Source organism: Atheta coriaria, unplaced genomic scaffold, assembly GCF_025399875.1.
Source record: "Atheta coriaria isolate IRGN ID8LTWV9N9 unplaced genomic scaffold, Caltech_Dcor_3.1 hic_scaffold_7_pilon, whole genome shotgun sequence".
NCBI lineage: Eukaryota > Metazoa > Arthropoda > Insecta > Coleoptera > Staphylinidae > Dalotia > Dalotia coriaria.
The window spans coordinates 6,800,468-6,825,041 of NW_027045449.1; the positions used below are offsets into that span (position 1 = coordinate 6,800,468).

Below are 24,574 nucleotides of genomic sequence, written 5' to 3' on the forward strand. Positions count from 1 at the left end.
TAAACTGCCATATGTGAATTTGCAAGCTAATATTTATAACAATAATGCTTTCATTGTTCCAGCGCGTTTGTTATTGTCAAAAGTGAAAGCTTTTGTGAAAATTTGCACTAATTTTGCACTATTACAAGCAGTGTTTACAACTTGGAAACGATCAAAGCCAAGTATAATGTATCACGGAAATAACATAATATTGGAACAGTAAAAAACCTGGTTGCAGTTGGAAACAACGAGTTATATTTCTGGAAATTTTGTGTGCAACTATAAAATACTAATGCTGGCCACATAATACGCCAAAACGCATTAAACACGAGTACCTACGTACATCTGAAAAACTATATTACATCATTTATAGCGCATAACTTGAGGTATTACTAGTTATAGTTGGCACGTGTGCCATAATTACCAAGAAAAACAATAAAATCTGCGATGAAAAATGAAATTTTCGAATTTTAAGCTAATATTACCGAAAAGTAAATATTGCATCAGCATTTGTACATGTATTTCGGTATGTGTAAGTTGTAAACCAGAAATGAGCGCACTTTAAAAATTTAACTGCGTAGCGAAATTTTACATGCTCTTGAAAATTTGTAATACGGGACGTTTACACTCGAAATGCTTAGGTAGAAAATGAAAAGGAATTTACTGATAAGTAGGTACCTACTTATCTAATAATTTATAAAATGAATTATGATAAGGTAAAAAATGCAAACTATCTCTGATGACACTCATCAAAAAATACTACAATTCAAGTGCCTTGTCACTTGAGGAAACTACGCAACAAATTTTTATCTTATTCTAATTTTTCAAATGCAAATCGGTTTAAAATAGTCGTAAGGTTTATAAAAACAATCCTTGAGCGTTCCATGCACGTGAATTGGATATAAATACGTATAGAAATGGAGCATCTTCGCACCTCAATATTTTCATCAAGAAAACAGCGAGTGCTCACGCGTAAACACTGTAAGTGCTTTTGGGTTGGTTATTTTTACATTTTACCGAATTACCAAATACCACGTGCCTGATTAACATAATACTGTGACCTATTTTCGCTAATGACTTATATAATTTATCATGCAATAACAAAAATATGCATAAAACGAAAAGAAAAACTCCACAACACGTCAATCACACTTGTTTGAATTCCAACAAGTTTTAAATTATACCTAAGCCGTCATAAGATTAAACAAATAATTTTTATACTACTTAAAAAAATAAAAAAAAAAACAATTTAAATATCCTTGTATTCAAGTCTCTAAGGTCCTTATTGTGATATCAATTGATTGTAATACTATAAATGTCATTTAATTTAATGCTCCTCCGATTATAACCGTAACCTTTATTTGCAATGCAATTTCAATAAGCTCAAATCTACAAGACAAAACACTAACGCACAACTGAGACATAATGGGAGTGAGAGTTCACAATTTCTCGCTTTTGTCCTAGTCATCGTCTGCGAACGAAGGCAGGCCACTGTTGAACTGCTGATCTAGTTGAATTAAATTTAACGGTGTCTTGTTTAAGCTTTCAAATGCGAGCCACGCTGCCGCCAGGCCAACTGGAAGTTATTATATTGGTGTAACTAACAAGATTCGATCCATGATAAGACGCATATGAGCTCATATGACTCGCATTTAGAACATAAAGAAATACATTCACTGCAATCATAATACACTAGATTTGTTCCAATGTTTATTTCAAGAGATAATTATAGTAATAAATAATTAAATCATTTAGAAACTAGTCATTTAGCAATTACGTGAAAGTGTAACCTATAAATCACGAATGATATAAAAATAATCGACTGCAGCGCCATCTAAGTGTCGGCGACAACTAATAACAGTGGGGTTATGTTAGCGCAGCTATCATCATAGTAATGTTAATTATTGCGGTTCCCAAGCATTCCTTAACAATGCAATTTCATTTAAAACAATCTGTAGTGTCTTATGTACGATGACGATGGTTGGGAATGTCTACATTTATGAGGTTGGTTTGCACTTAAACTTTTAAATGGGATTTCTAATAATCGATTTCGTGTTTCATTCGCCATACACTACTCGAATGTCTTTGCCATCACATAAACTTGTGACGTGATTTATGCTCGGCCAAATGTGATTATGTGATTTTGTAATGCGTTATTGTTTTTCGCTGGTTTGTTCGCAAGTATCATTTTTAATGTGTTATTGTAGTTGTCAGCTCGGACTCGCGCTGGCTCGAGTGCATTGTTTCGTGCTCGAGTGTTGCATAAACTTTGCGTAAATTTATAACTTTTTATGTGGTTTGTTCGCGTCAAAGTTAAAATGTAAAGTTGTTTGTCATTTGTTTAAATTTGATTCTGCCAAAGTAGGTTGCATTTTTCATTTGTAAATTTAATTTATTTAATACTTACTAGCTTTTGCGACTTCGTCCCGGTAGCGTTTAATAAAAATGAAATTCGTTTTTACTCACTTGTTCTAGACATAATATGTGACAATTCTATCAATAAAATTCCCAATTTTATTTTAAAGAAATTAATTATATAAAGAATGGCTAATAATTCACTTCAGCGCGCCATATCGGATTCAATTATTTAACTATAACTATGATTGAATTTCAATGCCAACTTTTATCCTATAGATAAGGGCTGTCTTTAGGGTTTTTCTGGCAATTATCCGAATATTTCTCGCCGTAAAAACCATCCATGGACTTTAAGGAACATTTAAAAAAAAGAATTTGCTAAATTAATCTAGGCGTTGTTGAGTTCGGCGCTTACCAACCGATTTTGCGTTTCATTTTTATATTATAGATTTGACTAGTGATGTATGTTAAGTTGCATACTTCTAACGCCCCAAAGTATTCAGACATAAAGTATGGTTTTTGGTGATATATAAACCCAGTTATATTCCTTTCATCGTAAAAAAATAGTTTATTCTCTAATTTACTGCTGGAGCAACGTTGTTTTTCCTTGCACGTCAATTCCCATAATATAATTTTTCGTAAAGATGGTAGCAAGAAGAAAAACATGTCGCAATAACAAGGACGTTTTCTTCAAATACCACCACAGAGAATAGGCGCAAGTTCTGCTTATTTATTATTCACGAAGAGTCGCCGTCGACACACAATTGCAGACGAGACTTGAAATGTGTTGGTTTAATGTACGTATAAAACGCAATCTTGTATCAGACGGGTATATTTTTATAAAGATTTTCCACTGAGCGTATTATACAAATTTAAAAATTCAATTTCAAACAACACACATAAAATTACAAAAAAGTACACGACAATTATTAAAATAATGTATTACACCGCACCTGTAATTAGTAAGTATTAAATTATATGCAATTATTTTGTGTTGAATGAAGGTAGTTCGTAGTAAATTTATGTTTCGCTCGGTGCGAAACATTAGTGCATCTATAGCGAGAGGTAGGTACTGCGTGACGCGAAATAAATGACACATGAAACGAACAGCCTTCGCGATGTAATTTGGGTGCGCAAGGACGATTAATAAATGTGCAAGTAACTGTGTTACAGTGTTACTATGTTACCAGTCAGTGCACAAGCACCATGGCTATTGTATATTCGCCGCATGTTTTTCATAAATGCATTTGTGCTGCATTTCTATGCATTCTATACTTGCATGTCGCAGCTAATTCTCGGGCGCTAATTTAAAAATATACTGCAGGTGTACTCCCAACAGTAATCTGTTTTCGTGTACCAAAATAACTATAATTAATTAAGTTGTAGGTTAATTACTCTCAACTAATTGTTAAAAATAACTAAATATTATTTCAGGAAAATGTAGAATTTTTCGAGTTTGTTAAATATAGTCATGCAATAATAAATTTTTATGTGCACGCGCGTGCATGCCCAGAATATTTGCAATACGATGAATAGATACCATTCAACGAAAGCAAATACAAACAACTCATTATGCAATCAAAGCAGCACGTGGAAACGAAAATTATTGGTTTAAATGTATTCATCATTCGAAAAAAATAATTCGACAACAGTAAATAGTAGTTAATGTCCTAATGATGATACCAAAGCACATATATTTGTTATATGCGTAAAATAAACACCGGAAAAGCAGGCATTCCATGCTGCGCGTGCCAAGTATTATGCAGGTGCGGGATATGCATATGATGCGATGATTCATTATATTATAATTCAACTCAAACACCAATGCTTCCACGTAGACTACACACATGGAACTTATTAATAAGCAAAGCAGACGAGACGCTTTGCGAGACGGAAACTATCAAATAACAAACAACTAATGTCTAATAAAGTAACCTCAAAATTAATTGACTTTGACTTATGTATTTTCATGCCAACTTCACGTAAATCGATTACAGAGGTCACAACGTCGACATTAGTGCAAAATCATAAACATAAATAGCCAAATCGATTGGAAAATTTCGTATTACGAAATTAAAATACACTACGCACGTCATTACTTTAGTTAAGTAGTTTATACCGCATGTTAAATGTCAAATGCAATTGCAATCCATCCTAATTTAATTTAATGGACAAACTCCGCAGTGAAATCTTGAGTTTTCCAACTAGGTTTCTAGGCAATGTAATTGCATTTGCCAAATAATTGAACAAGGTAAGTTATCGACCACAAACATTATACTCCGTCAAAATTGGAAAAAACCACGAAGCAAGACGAAAAAACTATGATTACCTTTATTATAAGTGGTATCCATATCGGAATATCAGTTTTTACCGAAATTAAATCAATATATTGAATCAATCGATTCCCCTTGCGTCACCAGCACACAGAATTGAATTGTGTTGGGGTGTAGGAGTATTTCAATGACACACAAAAGTTCCCCAACGCGCACTTTCCACGTCGTCAGTGTTTGAATTGCATGTGCAAGTCAATTAAGGAAACGACCAACACTTCGCCAAACTAATAAACACCCACTTTTCCACCCTTGATTACTTTGTTTACTCTTTTAGGTAAACCCACGCGATAATTCAATCACAAACTACTTTTTAGTCCAAATTAATTTAAGAAAATATATTTTAGACGTGTAGAAATGTTTTTATCTTCTTCTTCTTCTAATGTTGCACGATTTATTTTTATCATTTATATTTAAAAAACCGTGTGGGTTGAAAATGCGTGGATGTTAACCGGAAATACTTGCGATAACGGGATGCAATGCTGCCGTCGATGCGACTTCGAACGCGATGTGCACACAATTAATTCGCAGAGAGACGGACGCAAAGCGCGAAGAGACGCAACAAGATTAAAGTCGACCCACGCGCGCCACTCCGCGCGCCGTGTCCAATCCACTCCTTTTGCCGCTAAGGATCAAGGAGTGTGTGGCGCTTACCACCACCCAACGCGCGCGCACCATTGACTTTGTTTACGTTCGCCAGTGCAACGCTACACCTCACTGTGATTAATATTGCTTCAGGTCTATTAACGGTATTGGCCAAGCGCATAAAAACGTGAGTGTTGTCACAAAGATCACACTTGGCAAAACACCAACTCACAACTAACAGTAACACGATTACTGTTGCAGTAATAGATTTATTTTATTTTTCAACTTCAAACATTTTTGCAAACATTCTATATTAAAGTGGTGTGTTAGAATACCGGATATAATAATAAATGAAAGTTCATAAAACACCCACACGTCAACATTGTAGCCATTGATTAATATTTATGTATTATTAGAAAAATATTTACTGCGCGATAATTAACATTGCGATTGTTTTCAATTCCAGTAGATTAGCGATTAGCAATCATAATATTGACTGTTATTGGATGAACTTGTGTAATATGTGACTAATAAATTGCAAACAATTTTTGTTCGTGTTTTTAACTTAATTACTAATTATGGAATTTTTTTCGCTTTGGGGTAAATGTTTAGTATGTCAATATTTGATTTATAAATCAGGCACATAACAGAATATTACGTTCACTCTATTTGTGATGCATAAGTGGCATGTCAGCGCGTGCCTACACAATTGGAAGTGCATATGTAAATTTCATCCATTTTTCATTTTTATCGCGCCGTCAGACATATTTCAATATATTGATGAGTGAATGCATCACATCAGACATCAGCATATGTAGTTTGCAAGCAAACCAAATAAGCTTCAAAATGTCGAAAATTGCATGAATATTATTATGTGATTAATTGTTTTTTAATCGTAGAAATTGTGAATTTTAGAGAACAAAAATAGAAACCAAAATAAAAGTGAAATACAGGAAAAAAATAGAAATAAAAATGAAGAACACGGAACAAAAAGGCTGAAGGGGGAAAGAAAAATTTACATGAGATAATAAGGAGGAATAATAAGAAAGGAAAACTGATAAAAAATTAAGAAAATAAGAAGTCTAAGGAAGAAAAGCATCAGGAAAAAAAAGAGAAATGTTGAAAAACTGAGGCCGAAAGTCAACAAAAGGAATATAATAAAAAACGACCCCATTCCTAATAACAAACACAGGTTTGACCCTCGGCGCATGGTCTTGTACTGTACAGCAGGCAAATGCGCAGGCGCAAGCCCCACTCCGTGATTAAAGTACATTAGTCACGATATTGTCCGCCCGTGTTTAAAATATCACTTTTTGTGATTAAAAACCGTGAAAAACTGACATTTTAAAGGTGGAAGTAGAAAAACAAATTTAAACTTTCAATCTAAAGTGTACGTAACGCAAGCCTCGTAAAACCCATACCGGACTTTCATAAACAATTGCTATCAACTTTGATTGGAATGTTTATGCACTCTATGCACTCTATGCACTCCATGCATACTATGCACGCATAGACCTAACCCTGTCAAACATAGTATTGATTGATTATATCGACTCCCAGTGATCATGATCGTAAACCATTCATCCATTTGCATACGCAATGTGCACAATGCATGTACTCTTGTCCATTAGAATTAATTTCTAATCGCCATTCGCGCAATTACGCAGTCGCCCGCACACCCATCCACGCCCAAAGTGCCCAAGTCCTACAATCAAACACAGTGCGCCTCCAAACACAACACCACCATATCGATACCAGTAGGTGGTGATTATAATGTGCGCCACGCAAAATAACGCATAACACATCCCACGCGACGCAGCCAGTGAAATATGATGATGAAACACGTCAATCGTTAACACACAAAGCACAAGAGACATAGCCACAAGACGTCAATGAGTAACATAACATTACACAAACAGATAGCTGGATGATTGATTCGAGCACGCTGACTGATTTATATTAAGGTCAATACTTACTACGCAGTGTAATAAAACTAAATAATAAATCGTAAATCTATTCATGTTGTGCGTAGAAGATTAAATCGATCTTTCAGTGTCTAGGCAGTGAATTACATTTATTTTGTAGATTTAGAAGAGAATAAATGATTTTACCAACTGAAAAATAACTGTTTGGCAGTGTATGGAATTCATACATGGTGTTTGAAGTATTCACGTGTTTGTTACGTATATTGCGTGTCGTTTTCATGGAATTTGAACGCGCAACGCGAGCGCTCGTGCCGCTGTCGGCTACGTAGTAAATACTGCATACTGGCATATTACTACGTAGTACACTACTCGCGTACTCTCATAACCCAGTTTCCATGCAATTTATGAATGAACTTTCAGACTCGCCTCAGCTCGCCACTGCTTCGCCGCGTATACATAACCATTAGATTAGGTGAGATATTCATTTATCCGCATAGTAAATAAATCTTATTTCCGTAGACGCAAAACCAATAAAATCTTTTCAAAAAAATATTTACCATGGCGAAATATTTGAATTCCCAGTAATTCACGAACAATTTGTTAACGCGTCGTAGTTACTTACATCGCATACTCGTACACATTAGTCACATTCCAAGTACATACGCTAGCGATAATGCGCTAAATAACCAACTGTAAACATTCGAAATAATGTAGTGAATGTCGGCATTGTAGGTCTTAATCTATGATCTGTCTGTGACGGAATCCGCAGAACAATGCCCGGATAAGTAATGGCAACACGGTGGATTTATTCGTTTCGCTGCGGGTTTCATTGTAAAAGCAATAGATAGTGCCAAGTATGCCGATAAAGAATTATTCTTCAAGTATCATACGCGAATTGAAGCAAAATCACATATTTTCCTTTATTTTGGTAATTCGTAGGTTTTTTTTTTTATGAAATGCATGCCAATTATATACATTTGATCATATTGACAAGTATATTCTTCCAATAACTTTACCATTTTATGAATCCTCATATTATAAGGATGATGTGGCAGAATATTTTGCATTACCCTAGTTTGCGGTCGGGGAATGAAAAAGTCTGCATGGGTGGATGTGGAATAGGCGCACGGGAGAGTCATTAGGCGTTGTCGGAGGCTTTTGTGTATGCACACGCCGACGGTGCAGAGACGGGGCACACACAATGTTAAACTATCGATTCGACCTACTTTTCGAAAATAATACGTAGTACCCGACTTTTCACTTGTGCGGATCCTACTGCGCCATTACACACTCTGGTTAACTAATTCACGATGATAACACCTTTTACAAACAATCCGAATGTTAATACCAGTGTAATTGTAATTAGAAGCACGCATCAAATCACACGTAAGTAAATGTAAACGGATAAAAACGACTGCACGATTAAACTAAACGGCGTCTAGACACAAGCGATAAACAGATTCTAATAAACAATTCCCCGTATACTTACAGCTTGTTGATTGTTTATGCCATGGTTTTTTTATGGATACTCACCTGGAACAAATAAAAAATAAAGTAAATTAATCGAATAAATATTGATTTACAGATAAAATCACATTTTTACAATAAATTGTAATTGTTATTAAGTCACTGTTGCTAAGGTGATATAATTCTAGTTATACTTTGATTTGTTGCCCACTAACAGTGCCAATCAAGCGTTCAGCCATCCAGCAACTTAATAAACCGTCGGTTTAATAGCTTAATTAATTATACGACTTGTTCAATTCGTCAATAAACGCGTTTTATGGCGATTTGAACTTGGTGAATATTAATAATTTATAAATTATTCACTTAGACGTCTGCAATACGCGCATTTCTGCATAATAAAATATGTAAATGCACATATGAATATTATATTACATAACGAGTTGCTTTACAATCAATTTTATGTCAGTAATATAAAACTAGTAGTTAATTGCTGTTTATATAGTTCAGCAAGTTTATTCACTGAAATAACACACAACACTAGTTAATAATTCTGTTGTATTAAATGCAAAGTTCTATGTAAACTAAAGTCAGTTGAGGTTATGATATGAATATGTACATTTGGTTGCTTATTATAATATTTTGATCACTCGGTATAAGTTTAAAGCATTTTTCAAGTGCTTCCATTCGAACCGGAACTGAAAGCCATAAATATTCGTAAATTCCGAAATAAACTTCTCCGGGCGTTTTTCGATTCATTTCGACGTCGATTCGCATTTGTATTGGACGATGTGTTATTTTTAGTTCACGAGATTATGGTATCGTCGAGAGTATACTCGGGAACTGCATGTTGGAAAACGTTCCAACACAGAGAAACAACCAGAGTCAGCGCGAAGAACCCGATGCAGCCAGCGATAGAACAGCAAACGTGCAAAAATAAAGGAAGAAGAACTGCATGACTGGGGAGAGCAACAGAAGGCGATAGAAACGAAAACGCATAGAATATGTGCACACACACAAGAGCACAGAGTAACCGCCGAAGACGAAAGAGTAAGTAAATATAAAAGAATAACGGAAACTGAGAATGGGGCGCGAATATACTCCGGCGTAGTTCTAGGACCAAATAGCAATAGCTGTGCGATGAGAAGTCGAAAGCTTAGTCTGTCGATGTCGAAGATCTCCGAGAAGAGGAGTCTACTACCAGTGTACTTGGGGCATACAACATGAATGTGAAAATGAATTTAACAAATTTCTTAAATAAATATTAATATCTTACTAATATTCGTAGATATATTTTCTGTTTTATTTAAAATTATTGTTTAATTTTGTATATTTTATGAGATAATTAATAATATATTGACAATTGGCAACACTCAGTAAATGCTAATGTTAATGTTATAGCGTTTTGCATTCGGCGCAGAGGCACGTCAACGACATGCTACAAACTTAAGATCTATTGCTCTGTTTTACGAACGCTGCTGTTGCATTGCAGCTCCCCAAGCTGAAACTCTTCGTTTTTCTCCCGTCCAGTGTCGTTAGTAAATGTTTTATGTTCAATTTTAAATACGCATAAAGCGAGTAACGAGAAAATGAAATATGCACAAGACCGACATAAACCAATACGGCGTTATTTACTTTATATTGATTAATTTGCACGCGAAAAATTCTCAGAATCACTAAACAAATATTCTCTATTTATATTGAATATATCCGCAGGTGAATGACGTAACAACTAGAAGTGTGCTAATGATGATTGACTCACAACAACAAAAAGGTCTAAAGGCCTCAAATTGAAATAGCAGCCATGCAACTATGTTGCAGTTGCCATTAGCCAAAAATAAAACACTAAAATGATCAAAAAATCAAAGACATTAAGTCATTAAACATTCATCAACTTCTTGTGGGAGTGTCGATGAGCGTAAATCTATTTTGAATTAATATTTAATCCAGTCAACACACAGCGCAGCCGACGTAAATAGGTCAGTTATGACAAGCGAACATAACTTTCCAATTAACGGCAATTACGATCGCCTCGCGAGAGCAAAATCATCGCACCACTCCGGAATTAATAACTGTGTATTTTGCCTTATACGAATTGCATTCACCCGAAAGTAGCTATAACCATTTGCGATAATCGCGAAATCCACTTAATCTACCGGAGCTGCTAATCAAACTAATAGACCGATATAAGCTGCAACTAATTAGATTTTGGTTTCTGCTGCGCATGCAATAAGATCCCAGGGATTCACTCGGCCACAATTATCACTTGCAACACCTTGAGAAGGGTACAAACCCGTAGAGACGTTGGGAATACTAATATCTTGGCGGGAAACATCCGACTTTAAGGTTAGGTCAAGACACTAAGCTGATAAAGTGCATGTAATTCATCATTATTTATTAACTAATTCAGGGAAGTTTGTAGGTTAAAAATGCTTCAAAATTATGGTTAATTTAATTAATTAACTAATATTGACCCTTGTAATGTCAATGTGGAGGTTTACCTATACCTAGGACAACCCTGTGTTGCAGCATTGCATGCTGCAGCAGGAGACTCACGGCCTGGATCGTTGCGAATTTAGGTCGTTCACCTTCCTCGAAGCAGTCTCGTGGCACAACCGCGAAGCGGGAATATTACTACGCGCACCGCGCACGAGGAAAGCAGACAAAACGCGTGCATACACATGGCTGGGGGGAACGCGAGCCGTAAGCCGCAGGAGCCGCACCTTAGCAACCAACCAACCGACTAGTGTTCCTGTCCCCGCCATACGCTGCATCTCCCCCTCAAAGATCCAGTTGCAAACCGAACAATATCAACAATAGCTGCAGGTCTGAAGGGTTTATGCCGACAAACAAGTCCACAACATGTGTGCATGACGAGGCTATAATTGGAAATAATGAATATGGCAGTAAGGTATTTATTAATTGCCCATTTAGGTTTGAAGCTCTGTCCGCGTTGAATAATAGAAATACTAGCAGGTAGAAATATTTGCACAACCCGCCGGCTGTTTCTGGTGAATAATGCAGTGTTGCATTGCTAATATGCAAGTGAAATAAAAAAGAAGTTAGCGGACGTGTCCGTAAAGCCCCCCAAGGATGGAATTGAAGAACTGTATGAGAGTACACGCAGGTTTCACAATGTGTGCGTCGTTGCGGTAGGTCTGAGCGCGAGGCGCGCCGTTTCGCTCGGTTTGTTTTGAAAAAGCGCGCGCGCGTCGTTGACCCGGTTCGAATTGGGGCGTTGTTTCCACGCTCTACCCTTGTACAAGAATGGGCATCGCGTAAGCGCGGCGTCACAACACCGCCCGCGGCATGGAAGGTGTGTGGGGGGAAACTGTTGGCGTGGCGGCACCCGCGCGTAGGATCGATTTCCGATACTTCTACTACGTCGTAGACACCCACTAGTGCCTTGCGCAGAAGCTCCCCCAAACTCTTCCATCTCTCCTCTTCGCATGCTTTTAAGTTATTTGTAGTGCAGGATGGAAACATGCGAATGAACAGAGTGCAGCGTTGCTCGGTTGCATTCAACTTCGACGCAGGATGGTTTGGCGCGCAAAATTCTACTACGGCGTACTACATGTGAGCACAGCGTGTGCACCAAACCAAACAAAGGTATCCAAAGCGTTTGGGATTACTTATTGGTTTGATAGGAGAAGAGAAGAGGGAGGTGAGACTAAGTGAATGAGGTGTTTATATACTCGGAGGGGATTGATGTGTGTGCGTGTGGCCCAGACGCGGGTCCCAGACGAGGCCACCTCTCACCTCGCATACCGATCCCATACCCTCTTCGGCGGTGCTTTTGTCTGCAGCGAATTCCCTTCGGATCTGTACGTCTGGGGCGGTCGAGAAAACGAGAAACGCGACCTGTTACGTCAAGAGCACACGTACGAGGAAGAAAGAGTACCAGCTTCGTGGACCGGTTGAAATCCAATCTCACGTCGCATTAATAGCGCCAGGGCGAGCGCGAATTTCATAAACAAATTTCAAGCACGTCAGACCAAGGGGGAAGACCAGCTCGCCACCCGTTTAATTATTATCGTTTTTACGACGTGTTGTTAAACAACAAATGGCGCTTTTTACAAAGAGCCTTAGACTGTGTTGTGCTAGACACGACAAAGCAATACAAGGCCAAGGTAAATACATGCCAACACAAAAGATACATCACACGATTGCTGACAGACGAGCACAAAAAAGTTGGTATAGGTCATTATTAACTCCAATGTCTGTGCAAGAAAAAAATCCGATAAAATGTAAAAATTTCCCGATTTGATACTTAATTGTCTGTGAAATAATTCACATAAACAAGCTACAATGTTTCATTTTCGCGATATTCACCCCTGACTGCACGCCGAAAACTCCAGTGTAATAACCGAACATGAAAATTGAAAATTGCAAAAGTTGTTTCGTGTTTTACTACTGTTTCCAGTTGTTTGCGCGCTGCAATGACGCACCGAAAATGAGAAATGATCCGTCCGGACAACATTATCTGCGGCCTGCTGGCAGTGCACGCGCATGGATTGCAGCAATGCATCCGATAAGTCGCAAATGTCGGCATAAACGTAAGTATGATGAATAACGATCACTTTAAAACTTTGCAATGTTCGCAACGCGGTTATTGCGATCTGCGCGATGTATTTCTGTCCGAAGAGACGGAGGAATCTTCGCATCAAACAAATGAAAAGCCGAAATTATTTCGCCCGCTTGCAATGCGGCGATAAATAAGACGGGCGCGCACACAATTTACTAGTGTGCGATTGGATTATGTTGGCAGCGATGAATCAACTGGTATACCATGCGCTAAGTGACCAACGAGGGACCGGTTAAATTAACTAAATAAGCAATTTTTACAAGCCATCGATCAATGTCTAAGCTTTTACTGATGCTCAATTAAATTCTATTACGTTGTGATTTTTCATATCAGAAATAATGTCACGTGAATAGAAAACTGACCTGAGTTAATGCATTTTTTTGCAAGTAATTCAATAACAAATTGCACCTATATCATTATCGCGAACGAAAATTACCAACATTCTTCGGCTCATCAAGTTATAATTCTTAAAACAAAAAAATTCTCTTTTCAACTCTGCATGAAAAATATAAAAAAAAGCTAATGTTTGACATTCAAAGTAGGACTACTTGGACTCCTGCAATCCTTTGTAACTCTACGTCAACAACCACACAGTGTGCAGTGAGTTGCACATTTCGTGAAGCTGCTTTATGTCAGCTCGCAGTGAGTAGAACTCAGTGGGATGTGGGATGACTGGTTACCTCAGCCCGCCGCCACATGGTTCTGATTCAGAGGATGCAACAGAGTTGCGTGCCGACACCGCATAAAACTACGCTCGCCTCCTCGGGAACCATTTCAGCGTAAAACCGCTTTGTTGAACAAACCCTCTTCTTGATGTGCATGTTGACAACCAGACTTACTATATATGCCACAAACTATGTTCTCGTATGTTCGCGGTTAGATCCTGCAGTCATTTTACGACGCTGTGTTTCAAGATGGCGCTGGGTATGCGCGACTGCAAACAGGTAATATATCTGCAATCGATGAGTTTTATAGCTACATTCGCGCGATTGCGTTACGGTACACCGCCATTCGGAATAGAAGAAAGAATGAACCACGCGCTCCACTAATTGCAATGAATCTGTCGTGCACGGCAAGCACTCAAATAGCTTTCTTGTATTGTATTCTGGTCTAATTACATTACACCTAATTAATTCAACCTAACTACGCTGAAGCGTAAGTGGAACAAGTTAATTCAAATCTTGAAATATTTAATCTGAGCTTATCAGGTGTGGTAACGTGTTGGTGATAAGAGACCTCGACCGTGATTTACTCTCTCCTACGTTCGACGCATGTGTCGCATTGACATTGACATAGAGCTGGGAATAAAAACGTAGCCTGCGAATAAATTCAACTTCAAGGACGTTTAATCAGTGTATATAGTTGTATTTATCGCGGTTATCGACATGTATAAATCCATTTTTGAGAATTATTAATAACTCGGATTAATATGAGAAATAATGGGACGTATTTTAAATAAATAATTCATTTTATATAGAAAAAAATGTGTGCACAGTAATAAATCCCGTAAATATTTACGTTGGAATTGCGCAAAATTAAAAATGTTACATTTTTAACGACGCGATGTTGCAATACGAACACAACAAACATTGCAGAACATAAAATCACAAAATTATTCTCGCACAACAAAATAAACTAATCCTGTGAATTATAAAATAAAATAAAATGACTTAAAAACTGTGATTATATTGCTTTGAAGCATGGCGGGAGTCGCGCCGGGTCAGCACATTTGCGTCAATTTGTTAATTAAAAATAATTAAATTACGATACCCTTTTAATGGCACACAGCGCGCACGACATGCCGATTATAAATTTCCTTTATGAATGAATTTCCGAGAAGCTTTAGACGCCAACACCAATAAAAAGTGCATGCTGCATGGGGAATGTGCATACGAGTGCAAAATAAATATATAAATACACACACACACATGAATGTGTTGAAGTTTGTATACTTTTTCCGATAACGTCAGTGACGGTCGTAAAAAATGCAAACAATGAACAGACACAATGTTGAAATTGTATGTTTAATAAAATTGGCGACACTTTTTATTATTTTATCGTCATGCGAATAAAACACTGATAATAAGAAATACGATACATGTACCTATATTGAGTAGCGGTATAAGTTCGAAATGCGTAGTTTAATTCTTTTAATCAGTATATAAACATATATTAATTGACTATGCATGACTTAAGTCAATAATATATAATGATTTGATTGATTTGTCGGCACCTTGCTGTCGCGCACATGTAACGCACGCAAGAAGCGTAATACCCGTTAACTACTAAGATCAATTGAAAGGATTGAACTTGAGCGGGCCCCCAATGGCCCCGGTGATTGTTTCAAGGTGCCCCCATGACGAGCCAATCTACATGCTGACGCCGATATTAGACTAAGACGCAGGCGGTGAAGTTGAGTTAAATTAGTGGAGTTAATGTACTTACGAGCGAAATTAACTGGTTGTTTGCGATTTCGTTGACCGAAGACGGTGCGCCGGTGTGTTGTGTATCGGAAGAGAGACGCAGAAGCGGCGAGAAGATAAACAAACGCTGTTTGCGCACGGCGATGGCCCATCGAGGGCAATGCGCCAAGCGTTGACCCCCAGAAAAATTAAAGCGCAATAGGATACTCGTACATCAAACCGCGAATATTTTATGTTTAACCTTAGATGTGCGAAATGATGAAGCCATTTAAATTCAAGTGGAAAACCCACATTGAATACAAAACCGAATTTCCAATAAGTCACCCGAAAATTACATACGTAAGTATATTTCCGCAGTTTTAAATTTTTTTACTTTTTATTTTATTTCCTGAACAGGTAAACAAGTGAAGAAAACCTGCAAATTTACTATACAGTGTTGTTTACCACAAACACAACCTACCTACGTATTCGTATACCTCGGTAAAGTACAAGTTTAATGTGCGATTTGAATTTGCATAAACAGCGAAATATGTGATATGTGCAATGTGCAGTTGTGCAGAGATGCGTGTGAAAATACACACCGAGTTTATACGAGTATGTGATGTAATCGATTGGATGATGGTGCCTTGTAAGGTGCATCGGAATCGCCTGTGCGTGAGCACATTAAACGTTATCAAGTGCAATGTGCAACCGCGGAATAAAAGCGCATCGTAAACGGATGTGCGTAAATTCTCGAGAACGTAAACAAATGCAACATGTTACGATTCCATGTTACCACATTAAGTAAAAGCCCAGAGGAGACATTAAAATGAATTCAAATTGGAAATGTATCGAATGATCACCAATTACTCGGGAATGATGAATAATGTGACATTTTTATTGTCGGGGGAAGACGGGTAAAAATTATCGAATATCATAATACAATATTCAGGCACATGTTTCCGACCTTAACATTTAGTAATAATAATCCGTAAAACCACCTAATACTAATTTTGAAATGGAAAAGTCAATGGAAAAGCCAATTAGCTAATCTGTAATATAAAATGAATAGCAAAATCTGTTGGTAAGCGCATAACTCAACAACGCCTATACCAATTTGGCCCATTCTTTTTTAGAATGTTCGTTAAAGTCCAAGAATGGTTTTTACGGCGAGAAAAATTCGAGTGATTGCCGGGAAAACCCTAAAGACAGCCCTTTTCTATAGGATAAATAGTTGAATCTAAGATGTCGCGCTGAAGTGCATTATTAGCAATTCTTTATATAATTAATTTCTTTAAAATAAAATTGCGAATCTAATTGATGCAATTGACACATACTATGTCTAGAACAAGAGAGTAAAAACGAATTACATTTTTATTAAACACTACCGGGACGAAGTCACGGGCAAAAGCTAGTTCTATTTATAATATTTCAAATATGAAATATCAACAACTTTTATTTGGTTCATGACACCTATGCGCTTTTGTTCAACCTCAAAGTACTTATTTATGCTACAAATAATAATATGCAATTATTTCTAAACGGACTAATATGACAGTATAATGACGATTAATTCCCTCAATTATGCGATGTGATTCCAGTAAGTATATCAAAAACAAACATTTGTCTTCCGTCTGGATTTGCGTCAACGGCAAAAAATTGTTGTCAACACATTGACGTCGAAAATGAACCGACTTTGCATTTTGTGGGATTTCATTTGCACGAGAATTAATTAACACTCACTTGAACTCACATTTCGATCTACAGGCAATAACACTGTCGCGTCACGTCAGCAATTTCTATTTCCATCTGCAACTCACTCGGTTTGTTATTGGTGTTATAACATAAACAAAAACAAATAATTTACTATGACATTATCGCGCTGAAAATTCAAGGAAAATTAATTTATTTCAGTTAGGTACTATAAACAACAGTCCAGAATTATGACTGGGGCGTGAAATGTATGTATGTGCGAATTGCAACAGAGTGACAATATAATGAATCAGAAATGTGTTACAAATTGTATAAAATTAGAACTGCAACATTCTTGTCTCATGAGCCAAATATTTGTAATCATGGATAAACACTGCTATAAATTATGATGTTACAGTTATTTATTCTAATTATTCAGTAAGTCAATTAAAAGTCACTCATTTATCATTATATAATTCATGGAGACATAATTATGCAATTAATGAACGTAGCTATACAACTAAACAAGCAATTATTGATGCATAAGTAAAAGATTAATGATACAAATCAATTGATAACTGAAGTTATTATTTTCATCTTCTCCAAAAAAAATATAAACATTTATATTTTTATTATAATTTCTAACATGATTCAAAAATCTATATTGAAAAAAAAAACATAAATCGACTACTAAACACATAGATGCTAATTTGGCACAAGACTGATTCAATTTAGAGCGTGTGGACGCTTTAATTGCTAGACTAAACAATCAACACTTTCATTAAATGTACCCGCTGTAATTTGTGTATCTACTAGACGAAAACAGAAATAAAATTGAACATACACCATTTCCATGAAATCGAATACCTAGTATTTAAATAGTAATTTAGTTTAATAATTACTGTAAGTATTGTTTTGGTCGTACATTAATAATATTGTTGTCGATGTTTATGGGTGACTTTATTTTCAAAGAAGAGCTCGTCATAAATATTTATTTCATCATGTTTTGACCAAACTGTTGTTTGTTCTCATTGTTGACACATCACTACGCACAATATTGCGCAAAAATCACACATTAATATTTATCTATTACTGTTTAGCATGCGGTGTTTTCTATATTCTACCATCGCCATTAAATAATTAAAAATACATTTTAATATTTCAAGCAAATATTATGCAATAGATATTACATCCAAAACAATTCGAGGTTAATTTAAGAGAAGTGTGAATCATGCACAGAGAAATCTTATTAGAACTAAATTAATTAAGCATGACTTAAAAATTGCATACTGCGCACGCGCGTCTTTCATCTTCTACACATAAATCACCATAAAGCGCATATCAAAGTAAAATATTACTCAATAAATAATTTGAATTATCTTACGATTGTTTCTGTCGTGCCTGCTCAACGCACCGAAATCCATCTTGTTGACTTGAGCTGATAGCACCCCACAAACACAAACACGAACTATTTGCCAACGCTGTGATAAAATGCGCCGCAAAAATATAGGTGACGAAACGAGAATTAATTAACTGATAGAAACGCGTTGCCGATTGACGCACACCACAATGAAAACCAAATTTGCGATAACAAATTCGTTCATTGAGTTAGCACTTCACGTCGTATTCTCCCGCTAACAACACTTGACCAAAACTACGTAAATAATAAAAGCTTTATACCAAACAAGAAATGAAAACAGTTGCGATTTTTGTTTCGCGAAACTAACAAACAAACGGTGAATCGTAAAAGTAAAAAATATTTTCGAAATATAACAAAATGTTAATGTCTTTCGACAACATATTGATAACACAATTTGACTTCGCGTGAAAGACTAATTTATTTATAAATTAGATTTAACTGCACAATATTATTAACGCACTTGTGATGTAGATACGATTGCACTGTGTGAAGCAAATGGCGGGAAACGTTTCGAACACGAAATTTCGCTCACGCCGCGTCCGAACAGCGCAAGTTGCACACGCCTCAAGCGATCGCAAAGAACTGAGCGTGAGCGGGAGCGCGTAGTCGTCTGCCGTAACGTAGCAGGAGTTGTACGCGACGCGCACGTAGAGTGAGTGAAAACAATACAGTAGTAGAGAGTTAAAACGAGAACACGACAACGCGTGCGCGTTGCTTGTGTGGGGGCATCGTGCTGTGTTCGTGTGAATCATACAGCGTTGGTGTGCGTATTGTGTGCGTTCGCTGACACGTTTCGCGCACGTCTCGACAAAACGCGCGCTTGTACCGGCTAACGCAGCGACACCGCATGATAATGTAAGAGCAACAAGAAAAGAATCGCACGAAACGCGTTTTCAGTCTGCCGGCAACAAATTGTTTGTTTATTATTAACTGTCATGTATCTGTCCGTATGCGTGGACTTGTATCGTGAATATTGAATGAATAATTCGTTTCGCAGCTTCTGCAGGTAGGTAGTATTAAAGTCAGACATAAATCGGATGCAAAAGTCTGATTAAAACGTGCACAAGAAAGAAAAATGTGTTTACGAAATTTTGGCCGCTATGTGACTCAGAAATCTTTTGATATCATGTGAAAAGAACATAAGAAAATATGATGCAATATCATTATTGGCTAATTTTAGAATTTTATCGTGCCAGATGCAGTTTCTAATGCACTGAATGCCTATTTCGAAATTTAAATTAAAACTCGAAGAAAACAACTTCGGAAAACATTGTGCTACGTGACCAATGTCAGGTTCAAAGCGTTTATTCTGCCCACAGATTTTACGACCGCAGTAACAATAGTTACGATAGGTCAATAATTTTCCAGAACTAAAATGTTTAAATATTAAATAACATATATAAATACACAAAGTACCGAGAATTGAAAAGTTTGGAAAACGCCACTCATAATTAATAACATAAATGCTTTAAATCGCTGTTATATTTCGTTGTACAAGACACTTCTGTAGCGATTTGTATTATTTTGAAATAAGTGGTGAGCTGTCATAAAGAAGCGAAACTAACATATTCATAAAGTAATCGTGAATTATTGTGTATTAACATATGTACTTGTTTTAATTTGCTGATTAATTAGTTTTTGCTTGTTGGGATTACTGATCTGTATATACAAGTTGGAATACAATGTTTTCTTTAATATTTTTCGTAGTATAAATTTAAATTCGGAAATGCAAAACTTAAATTTATGTTTCGTTGTAGGCAACCCACTATACACTGAGAATCAAGAACTAAACCAATCTGCAAGTGACAATGAATTATAGAAAATTATTGATAGGTATTATGATAAATTCCATTTTCTTTACATATTTTATAAATATATTATGTTACTACAAACCCTATACTAATACAAATGTGCTTCATTTATAGTATAAACATCTTTGGACATATAAATTCAGTAAACATCAAATAAAAACAATAAATAAATCATACCACTATAAAACTGATTGCTGCATGAATGCAAAAGCAGAATCACCAATAATTTACCAATTATCAAGTAAATCTAGTCCAGTCTTTGGAATCAAACTGGATAAACCATCAATGTCATCAATATCCTCAACCAGCTGTCTATCAAAGTCCACCCTCACCTCAATTTGCTCAGCTCTCAAAACCTCTTCATTATTCTCATCAACTTCAGCAGTAATCACAGTTTTTAGAGCTTTTACAGGTGGCACAGGTGGTGCTGGAGCCTTGTACTTGGGTGCAGGCTTTTTAGCATGTTTTTTTCTTGTCACACAGCTTAACTCTCTTTGACTGGCTGTGTGAAATGAGAAGGGTCCAGAGTGTTCATCACGATAGCTGTAGTGATCATCAACAATCATCTTGACAGCATACTTTGTAGGGCTCTCATTTGCATCTTGCTGCTGAGGATACTTCATTAACACTTGAGGCGTAACGATCGCATCGTGGAGTAGCTGTTGCTGTTCATCCAGAGGGAGATTTTCGAGGATATTCTTGTTTAGTTTTGTTGCTTCGTTTAGGTCGATGCAGAGTCGATTCGCCATCGTATTGATTGACGAGAAATACTGGAAGGCTTTCTCTGGGAGGGCCATTTTGTTGTTATTTTCGATTCCAGTTCTTTTACTAGCGAGGTACTATGAAAGTCGCGACATTTAGCTTGAAATCTTTGATTGATAAATCTAGGCGATTAGAAATGTAAACACTGTGTGAATGACCTCGCCCATGGCAAGAAACAGCAGAGAATAGTAGGAAACAAAAGAGACGAAAGAGATCGGTTGTAAACGACATCTGTGATTATAAAGATCAACCAATATAAAACATTAAAATTTTTATAAAGTGTCTTGCATGTCATACATTTGGTATACTGTATTTATCATTAAATATAAAATAGTATTCTTTGATTAAATATTATTTAATGATAATTCATATTACCTGTAAACATTTGAAATTTTAACTAGCGCTACCTAAAGTTCAGAAGCAGAAACGTTTTCAAAAAAGTAATAACCTCACGCGATTTGCTTTTGGCGCGAAATAGTTTGTTCAAGAGATTAAGTTACTGCAGTACGTAGAATATCATTAATATTTTCAATTAAACCTTGATAGTTATAATAATTCGTCCATAGCTACAATGGACACTAGCCGATACAGAAGAAAGCAAGTTAAACCCGAATATGAAAGTGATACGGTCGTTTATCCGCACAATCTTTCCATGTACACAACACCACCTTCACAAACAATTCAATTATCAGAGTTTGAAGATATGGCGATTGATCGTTTACGACTTTTGCGTATCATAGAGTACGCTTCTATAATTGGTAACAAAGTATTCTCACCTGAATGGAAAAATTGCATAATGCAAGAACTAAAGAAACAGAACCTAAATAAGTATGTGCGAATGCTTAAATGTGATTCACATGTGAAACCAGGAGATATTCAAATTCGTCGTGAAGATCACATTTCTCATCACATTCTCAGATTAGCATACTGTAGAACTGAAGAACTTAGAAGGTGGTTTTTAAATAAGGAACTTGAGCTCTTTAAATTGAAATTAATGAACACTAGTGATGAGAGCATCAATGAATTTATGAAAATTTATAACTTGGAGTACACACCAGTCACTGAAGAAGAAAAACAAAACTTCAGGGATGAAATCAGTTGTTCAACTAGTGGGCATTTTGTTTTGGATGCAACAACTTTTTATAAAGTACATTTCTTACAAGTGTTGCCTTTATTACAGCAGTATAAAGTTTTTATCAGAAATGGATTTGCATTTGTTCCTAACTATGAGATCAGCACATGCATTATTTCTACTTATAGAAGTTCTTTAAATGAATCATTAGCTGTAAGTATATATTCCATTATGCATTTGAAAGCAATAAAACACATTTTTTAAATATAGTTTTAGATTTACTTCTGTTAAGCCAAATCTGAAAATTGAACCATCATTCTAAAAACTAAACGCATATAATTACTGTTACAGACTGCATCAAAACGCATTTCTAACTTGAATGATGCAAGGATCACATATTTCCTGCAGAATATTCATCAGGCATACACAGGAAAGATGTACGATCAGAGCAACTCCAAGAATCAAGGCAAAGTCAACTTGGCAAATATCAATCAATGCGCACGCGATCATTTCCCACTTTGCATGCGAAACATTCACGACGCATTTAGAACTCTACATCATTTGAAGTTCCACAGCAGGCTGCAGTATATGTTATTTATAAAAGGTTTAGGTATGATCTACGATGATGTTATGGAATTGTGGCGCGAGGAGTTCACCAAAAAGATAGATCAAGACAAATTTGAGAAACAATACGCATATTCAATTAAACACGCCTTTGGAAAAGTTGGTAAGATGCAAAGTTATTCGGCATACAGTTGCGCTAAAATTATTAGTGGCAATGTCGGTCCGGGGGAAACACACGGTTGTCCATATAAACACTGGGACGTAACTTCTTTGAAAACCAAATTGGAAGAATTGGGCATAAGTGGAACTGGTATTAATGAGATTTTGGAAGCTAAACAAGGCGGGCATTACCAAATTGCATGCGGGAAGTTTTATCAGCATTTTCATGGGCAAGACAGTCTGAATCCAGTCAACCATCCTAATCAATATTTTGAAGACAGCTATGAACTAAAGTACAAGGGTGCTACTATAGATAAAATGAATGAGTCTAAGATGGATGTCACAATGACTCAAAGTACTCAATATTCACAAATCTGATGTTTTTAATTTTATAATTTTAAAATAATTTTAATCCTTCATTTATGCAGGTTAACTTATTTTGTATTAAAGTGAATAGTTTCATCGATGAGTACTGTTATTATTTAATGCATTTTTGAAAGTTTCAAAGCGTTCTTTTTGTGTATGTAATTAACTCTTACCAAATTTAGTTAATTATAGATGTTTCCCTGATTTTTGCTTTTTCCAAACAAGAACAACAATAAGCTGTAAATATCGAATTGCATTGCAACATTGCGTTGGTTTAAATTATAAAACAATACGCGATTGTTGTAGATAGAAATTGATGATTGTGGTGCGTATTGCACAACTGATTCTACCATTCTTCTTCATTCAAGTCGATTACTGAAGCATCAACTGAAATTTGTTCATGTTACGTGTGCGTGTTTTGCGCGATTGTGGTAGGAAATAAGGAAATCTTCATGAAAAACACGCAAACTGTTTAATCAATTTTTTTTTTCATATTTAATTTAGTATTATTAATATTTCTTATTTTTTAATTTTATAAATGTGACTATATAATAAAATTTTAGTTTTGACTATTGCGACATTTGATGTAATGTTTAGAAATTTGAGCCAGTACAATGCAGTAATAACAATTCCAAAAGTGTAATAACACACGTCACGTCTTCCGAAACGTAATCCACAAGTACAAACTGAAGTGGTAAGAATGGCAAGTCGATTTCCTTTAATTAGATTATTGTTGTTGCTTAGCAAGCTGTTGAATTAGCAAATTGAATGCGAACGCCCACCAACCCGACGTGACTGACACGAGCAAGAAATTCATTCAAGTTGTGCGCGGTACATTACTGTTTCCCAATTTCTTATTTTACTTTTATTTACATCCTGCAGTAATTTAACACTTAACAATTGCTCGAACAGCATTTCGCAAATATTTCTACAAGCGATCAATGTCAAATGCAATTTCTAATAGAATAATAATTTAGTGCAAATTATTATGTTGAAGTAATAATTATTATTACTTTTATAATAAAAAAAAACTTAAAAAAGTATATTAAGAACAGCGCCTTATGAAATCAATTTGTTCCACATCTCAATTAAATTTCTGGTTG

At 36.1% G+C, this 24,574-nt stretch overlaps 3 protein-coding genes and 1 long non-coding RNA gene across 9 annotated transcripts in view; 2 read left to right on the forward strand and 2 right to left on the reverse strand.

Annotated features, from left to right (window-relative positions):
* The window catches only part of LOC135795127 (growth factor receptor-bound protein 14-like), a 77,718-nt gene extending 58,391 nt beyond the window's left edge, over nucleotides 1-19,327 (reverse strand). For 4 of the 5 annotated variants that reach the window (XM_065306678.1, XM_065306677.1, XM_065306675.1 and 1 more), the window contains exon 1: nucleotides 18,702-19,327. In XM_065306678.1, coding sequence (XP_065162750.1) covers nucleotides 18,702-18,741 — 40 coding nt within the window. In that variant the 5' untranslated portion in view covers nucleotides 18,742-19,327. Of the gene's footprint in view, nucleotides 1-4,663; nucleotides 4,920-18,701 lie in introns of those variants that run through there. The other variant, XM_065306676.1, reaches the window with a different exon arrangement.
* Nucleotides 8,232-9,889, forward strand: LOC135795129 (uncharacterized). The gene is made up of 3 exons (XR_010549030.1): nucleotides 8,232-8,560; nucleotides 9,443-9,688; nucleotides 9,750-9,889. It is a non-coding gene; the product is annotated as an uncharacterized lncRNA (long non-coding RNA).
* A 1,261-nt stretch (nucleotides 19,328-20,588) lies between the features above and the next one.
* Nucleotides 20,589-21,526, reverse strand: LOC135795379 (uncharacterized protein C1orf198 homolog). Its single transcript, XM_065307057.1, has one exon. It carries the CDS (start codon nucleotides 21,343-21,345, stop codon nucleotides 20,776-20,778), a length of 570 nt encoding a protein of 189 aa, XP_065163129.1. The 5' UTR covers nucleotides 21,346-21,526; the 3' UTR covers nucleotides 20,589-20,775.
* Nucleotides 21,527-21,663: 137 nt separating this feature from the next.
* Nucleotides 21,664-23,571, forward strand: Prim2 (DNA primase subunit 2). 2 transcript variants are annotated; one of them, XM_065308525.1, is made up of 3 exons: nucleotides 21,664-21,814; nucleotides 21,877-22,595; nucleotides 22,734-23,571. In XM_065308525.1, exons 2-3 carry the CDS (start codon nucleotides 21,882-21,884, stop codon nucleotides 23,481-23,483), a joined length of 1,464 nt encoding a protein of 487 aa, XP_065164597.1. In that variant the 5' UTR covers nucleotides 21,664-21,814; nucleotides 21,877-21,881; the 3' UTR covers nucleotides 23,484-23,571. The 2 variants fall into 2 exon arrangements, with proteins under 2 accessions (XP_065164597.1, XP_065164595.1); XM_065308523.1 differs by having other exon boundaries at nucleotides 21,743-22,595.
* Nucleotides 23,572-24,574: the final 1,003 nt, after the last annotated feature.